At 43.4% G+C, this 6765-nt stretch overlaps 1 protein-coding gene across 1 annotated transcript; it reads right to left on the reverse strand.

Moving 5' to 3' along the window:
• Positions 1 to 1738: 1738 nt before the first annotated feature.
• LOC122039994 (cyclin-D1-1-like) lies at positions 1739 to 3556 on the reverse strand. Its single transcript, XM_042599387.1, has 5 exons — positions 3169 to 3556; positions 3003 to 3089; positions 2616 to 2904; positions 2415 to 2548; positions 1739 to 2096 (listed from the first exon to the last, which is right to left on the reverse strand). The coding sequence occupies exons 1-5, from the start codon at positions 3400 to 3402 to the stop codon at positions 1845 to 1847; spliced, it is 996 nt and encodes a 331-aa protein (XP_042455321.1). The 5' UTR covers positions 3403 to 3556; the 3' UTR covers positions 1739 to 1844.
• Between the last annotated feature and the right edge of the window lie 3209 nt (positions 3557 to 6765).

The following is a 6765-nucleotide window of genomic DNA, read 5'->3' on the forward strand; positions in this document are numbered from 1 at the left end:
CAACCAACACTGGGCAGAAACCAGCCCCTACTAGCAGCTTGAGATTATCAACTCAGGTTATCTTGATAGATAAATTGAATTTAATTTGGTGTATTTAAATTTGACTAATTTCCCAAAATCTCCAATAGATTGTCTAATAAACCTATCGTCTAATTCCTTTATAAAGACATCTATCATATATCCAAACAGTCTATATCCGACCAAGTTTAAGGACATCTAACTTATCACAGAGCCAACTGATTATAAGTCCGACTGGAATAAGCAGGCCCAAATTCCCACTCAGAACAAGTCTTACAGTATATGACCGGTTGATCTTATGAGTTTTCTCACATGTCAGTTCTCCTTCATATAGTCGGTCGGTAACAACTCCGATCATATTTACACAGCTCAGCATGCCTCTCTTTTACACATAGAAAAGTAGTTCCCTTTATAAAGTCGTCAGATTTTCAGATCTCAGGTTCTCACTTTTAAGGCAAGTCTTCTCTCATATGAAGTTATGGACTATCGACTTAAAGAGCTGATCGAATCTCCAGGGACCCAGTTCCCTATTCCTTAGAGGCAAGTATCACAGTATATGACTGGTTGGATAAAGAATCGATCGGACCTAAGGAACTTAGCTTCGTATTACTTCCAGAACAAATCTCCATCACCATCCAGTACATAACCGAGTAACAAAAGGAAAGAATGAATATGCAGTCAGTCGATTTAAAGACCCAGTTGGAATACACTCAGCAGACAATATGATCAGAGAATCACAATAATCTATCAGAATAACAACCGTTTGTCAAGGAATACCCTCTATTATAATGTGATCATTCACTAGAACTTTCTTCAAAGTTGATTGCCCTTCCCATCAACCGACAACTTATGACAATATATTCCTTCGACTGTCTTATTAATAACGTAAGTTACAAAAGATAAAAGAGATGCATATATAGATAATGGAAGATTCTTCGAACGATTACTATACATCACCCAGGCTGTATGTCTTCCCATACTCGATAACTTGTGACATTCTTTACTATCCTGATTTTTAAACATTGACATCTTATCTGTTCTTTTATGTGGGCAGAGTAAAGAAAGATACTCGAACCTCTTTTCCAATTCTAATTCATCATCTTCTCTCCCTCGTAAAATCTTCAACTAATCAACCATATCGTCCCTATCCAATACGCTATCTCTTCACTTTGTTAGACCATCAGAATTAAATCGAGGTCGAATTTATTCTGATTCAGCTCGATTCGATTGCCCCTAGGAACTGATAATAATATCCGTTCGAGCGAAACGGTGGTTGGAATAGGGAGGAGGGAATGCCAGTGATCCTGTTACTTCGAGGATTGTGATTTGAGGGTCTGGACCTGGTTGTCTGCTGTGTCTGTGCGAGACAAATCATACAGCTGGAAGACACAATCTCTCATTTCCTCTTCCCGTCAGATCAATGACTTTGTGTGCCCCATGTTGCCGCATTAAATTCGATCGGTTGATTGGTTCAATGAGAAAGTCCAACTGCGGCGCGAAGATTGAGAGACGTCCAATCGTACGCCCCGACTCGATCGTTCTTCGAGCGCGGACGGTCAAGATGCCCCGGCTGGTCCCCAATCATATTATATTTTGTATGTCGCGGGGCCCAAAGGCGGTTTGCCACGTGGGAGGCTGCTGCTGGTCCCCGAAATCTGATGCCCCCTACGTTTCCGGGAATTTGGAAACAAAAGAGAAAGATTCGATTTGCACCTCGAAGTTATCGAAAATTGCAATTCGCTCATCGGAAAGCTTTGACGACGACAACGGCGAGTTTATTACGAGAAATAGAGAAGTTGCGGCAATTAATATCCGAAAGGGCGAATTTAGTGATCGGCGCTTAAGCTCTCTGTACAGTTGCCGCCGAGCCGGCGGCGCTTGGCGGTCGCGGCGGAGTCGCAGCTGCTACAGCCTGAGGCAGCGGCGGCGGCGTCGAGGATGGCGACTGGGCTCGCCGATGGAGGCCCCAGAGGAGACGCCGAGGTAGAGCAGGGAGGGTTGGGCTTCGACCGGGACGCTGACGGACACGTGTCGAGGAGATAGTCGTCCATGAGCTGGCGACACCGGCTCACCGCTTCCTGCCCTCGAAAGATGTAAAATGGCATGAGAATTTTTTAAAATAAAGGAGGGAAAAGAGATAATTTATTTTAAATATTTTAAGGTGTTTTTTTTGCCAGTGCACATTTACTGTCCCAATTGACTAAGGAAAGTTAGCAAGACTCCGCGCCAAATTCGATGTCCGATCACTGCCGGTGCCATCACCCCCATTTGCTTGTAGTAAGACTTAGAATTTATTATTATTTTATTATATTATTTTAGGAAAAAAGAGAATAAGGAATGGGGGGTGATTGTTACCGGAGTGAAGGGAAGCGGACAGTTACAAGACGAAAATATACCTGGCTCGCCCATTCGGCGGAACGGCTCGACGAATCGCCGCCGCACCCGGCGGAGGCATCGGCCGTATCGTCGGCTGCGCAGAGCGCGGATGCCACAGCGATCTCCGACGGCCGAAAGCTTAGGAAATCCACCACTTCGAAAGTAGAACGGATTAGTTTGCATTCGTAATATTGCGGGAAAAAAGGGATCTTTGTGGATACCACGGAGGGAGGAGAGGACGAGGCCGGCGGCGCGGGAGAGGAGGCAAGGCGCGGCGGAAAGGTGGGGGAGAAAGTCGAAGGGCGTGACGGCGCGCATCCGCCATCCGATGGCCGCCATGAGGAGGAGCTCCATGCGGCGGACGGTGGAGGGGTCGAACACGTAGCCGGGGTCCAGGATCTGAAGGTCGAGCAGCGACGGCACGCGCACCTCCTCCATCTTCGCCGCCACCGACACGCACGCCACAGAGACCAGTTGCATCGGCCACACTTCGCCCCCTTTCTCCACCGCCTTCCATTTTCGAATCCAACCAAATCGATCGATGTCTCGATCAGTAATCAAGCATAGAGGCGGGCGATTGACCGAAGATTGCGATTGATTGAACTCACCGGAATCGAATGGGAAGAGAGGAATCGGTCGAGGTAGGTCACAGAGAGGTACGCCGTCGCTGCTCGGAATCGGTAGAACTCGTTCACCTACACAAATCGATTAAGCAATTCAACCCACATTTTTCAATAGATGGAGACGATCGAGTAGGAGAAGCGGATCGGATGCCTTGAGGATCCACTTGACGGCGTCGCTGCGCGCGGCGGCGAGGAGGGGGCCGGCGACGAAGTGGGCCGCGCCGGGTGGCTCGTGCCCGGCCTCGACGGCGAGTAGAGTGGCCAAGCCTTGGCCGTCCGCGAGAGCGGCTGCGGCGGCGCGGCATGGCGGGGCCCACTCGTCGTCGGCGTCCTCGAGGCAGAGGAGGTTGGACGAGTCGGAGAGCAGGACAGGCGAGAGGGCCATCGTCAGGTGCGTTTCCCCGCGCCGGGAAACGCAAATCGGAGCATGGACGACCTGACCGAGACCAAAGGCGCCGCCGCAGTTTCTCTCTCTGCCTCCCCGCCCGACTCTTCCTCAATCAGAAGAGAGAGAGAAAGGGGAGGGCAGCGATGGTTATAATTATAAAGAAAGGGATACGCGCGGCTTCCTTTAATGGCAAAAAAAAAAGATTTACTGAAAATCTAATAAAAATATACAAGATTGTATTGCATTTCCAAACAAAATTAATTTGCAAAAAAATTTTTTTTTTTTTTTTGACATGTGTTAATTCTCAAACTATTTTTCCATTTAAAGATTAGGAAACTGGAAGCTCGAGGGGATGATTAAGGTAAGTGCACTGTGCCCGCTCAGTCATGCGATGATGGCGAGCTATAAACTAATAAACAGCGTGCTTATTTCAAGGTTTTTTTTGTTTAATTTATTTTTATATAATCTAAGATTCTAAGTGTCTAAATTTTACGTGACTAATTTTAAAAATAGATAATTTTTCTCATAATTAGTCTATTTAATAAATCTGAACCACAATTTTATGCACAGGTTGATCTATAGGATATTTGATTTTACTGACATTCAAATTTGATCCCTCGGATTTGAAATTTTGGTTTTATGGGAAAGGGTTATCGGAGTTACAAGGTCGTAATAAGATCATAAGAATATCTTCAAGGGGAGATTTTTTTTTTTAAAAAAAATATAGATTTGCTATATTAATGACTTTTCTAATATGTAAAGATTTTATAAGAGGATTATTGGAGTTACAAAATCATAATAAGACCATAAAAGCATCTCTAGTGGTTCCACTGGAGATGTGGCATGGGAGACGAACCTCCCTCCCTCAAATGACGAGGCAACTTCTTGTTTGCGGAGCCACTCTACTCTAGTATTTTTTTAAAAAATTATTTTTTAATATTGTTATAAAAAAGAACAACACACCCATCAACGTCTAGAGCTTTATGTTTCAACGTTCAAATTTAATTGTTTTTCTATTTTTCTTTACAAAATAAAAATATTAAAATATTTAAAAAACTATGTGTTATTGAACGTTTATTGAATGTTTAAATTGTGAAATTTTTTTATTAAAAAAAATCTATTAATAAACTCTTAATATTCCATTCTTTTTATCATTTTTACAATTCTTTATCTCTTTCCACCACGAACATATCTTAGGAGATTTGATGACGTAAAATCTAAATCAATTTATGCTCCACGAATTTTGGATAAATCAATTGAAGGAAGATGCGGAGGATATAGATGAACAAAGAATGCTCCGGCTATATGAGCAAAACAAATGATACGTCAAAGAGTTTAAAGTTCTTTCGATAGAACACAGAGGAGAAGGTATTTAAATCAGGATTGTGAAGTCGGATATGCTCATCTTTTTAATGATTATTTCTCTGATGAGCCAATATATCATGATAATATATTCCAGCGTCGATTCCGAATGCAAAGAGGGTTACACCTTTTTATAGTCGATACCTTGAAAAATCATTCAAAATATTTTCAATGGAAGGCCAATATGACGGGAAAAAAAGATTTGTCACAACTTCAGAAATGTACAGCAGCTATCCGTCAATTGGCATATGGAGTCCCTACTGATCATTATGATGAGTACCTATGGATTGCTGAAACAACTGTCATCCAATGCTTATTCAACTTCTGTCGATATGTAATTGAAGTGTTCGGGGCTTAATATTTGAGAAGACCTAATGTTGTTGATATCCAACACTTGCTTGAAATGCATGAGTAGAGTAATGACTTCCCTGGCATGTTGGGTAGTCTTGATTATATGCATTGACAATGGAAAAATTACCCCGTCGCTTGGAAAGGCCAGTTTACTCGGGGAGATCATGACGTTCCAATAATTGTGCTTGAAGCATTCACATCTACAGACTTATGGATATGACATGTCTTTTTTGGGATTACAAGATCACGAAATGATATTAATGTGCTTAACGAATCGCCTTTAGTCAACGCCTTGTAAGGAAATGCACCTGAGGTTATTTTTATGGTTATCAATGCACAATATACAAAATGATACTATCTGACCGATGAGATTTATCCGGAATGGGCTACTTTCGTCAAGAGCTTTCCATGCCCTCAAGATCCCAAGAGAAAATTATTTAAGGAACAATAGGAGGCCGTGAGAAAGGATGTCGAGCGGGTATTGAGAGTGCTCCAATCTCGATGGGCAATGATAAGAGAGGTCCAATACGATTTTGGTACAAGGATAATTTAAATGATATAATGTATACATGTATCATTTTGCACAATATAATTATTGAGAATGAAGGAGATGCAGTAGTGAATTGGTCAGTTGATGAAGGAGATCATCCGTCACGAATATTTCAAGTCTCCACCCAAGTATTTCAAGAATACCTTCGGAGAAATTGCGAGCTATGTGATAATCAACTATATCATCAACTTCGAGCCAACTTGGTTGAACATATCTGGGAACGCTACGGTTGTAATTAGTAAAAAAAAATTTATTAATTGAGATAATGTTATATTTTTTATTTGATATATGATAATTGATCCTGCCCGGAATTTGAGTTGGATGAAGGCCGAATGAAGTGTCGCAAGTGTTGACGGGGAGGAGACTGCGATGCTGCAGTCGTACGGGCTTCAGAGAACGGACTCCCACGTGGCCCTGAAGGATTGCTGGGCCTGAGTCAGCGATACTAGAACTCTGCGCACACTAAGACAAGCACACGAAAAGTTAGAGGCTGAGAATCAGGGAAAAAGTCCCCGGAGCATGCCCTTCGATGCTCAAGTCAGGTATTTTTTTCCCAGAAGAACAGTGTACGAAGGAAGAAGAAAAGTAAGAGACAAGTGTGCGAGTGAGCATACCTACGTAGGGGAGAGGAAGTCCTTTTTTATATGACAGTGCATACCTTCTGGAGACTGACCCTTGCTAGAGGGTGTCGGGTGTTAGGACTTTATTGGGTGGTGGAGGACACATGTCCTACTTCTATAGACTAGAGGAAGGTTCTATTTGCAGATGACCCAAACCGTTGGAATATTCCCTAACATGCAGTAGCTATTCTCTGACAGGTGATTACGATTCCCTAACATATTGTCACGTAGCGCCTTCTCTCCTGCCCGGGTGTGATCGAGGTAGCCCGAGTGGGTCCGCTAAGTGCTGATGAACAGACTGGATGGATGGAGGCGTGCAATCGGAGTCCCTTCCTGCTTTTATGATTTAGACCCGACCAAGAATGACAAGTCTATTTACGCGGGCTAGCTTGAGGAAACCTGATCGGTGAAGACAAGTCAGGCTTCGCCTTGATCACGCGTCATGCCACAAACCTGGTTTCCTGACTGGTAGACTCC

The sequence above is a fragment of the Zingiber officinale genome, chromosome 2A, assembly GCF_018446385.1.
Source record: "Zingiber officinale cultivar Zhangliang chromosome 2A, Zo_v1.1, whole genome shotgun sequence".
Classification (NCBI taxonomy): domain Eukaryota; kingdom Viridiplantae; phylum Streptophyta; class Magnoliopsida; order Zingiberales; family Zingiberaceae; genus Zingiber; species Zingiber officinale.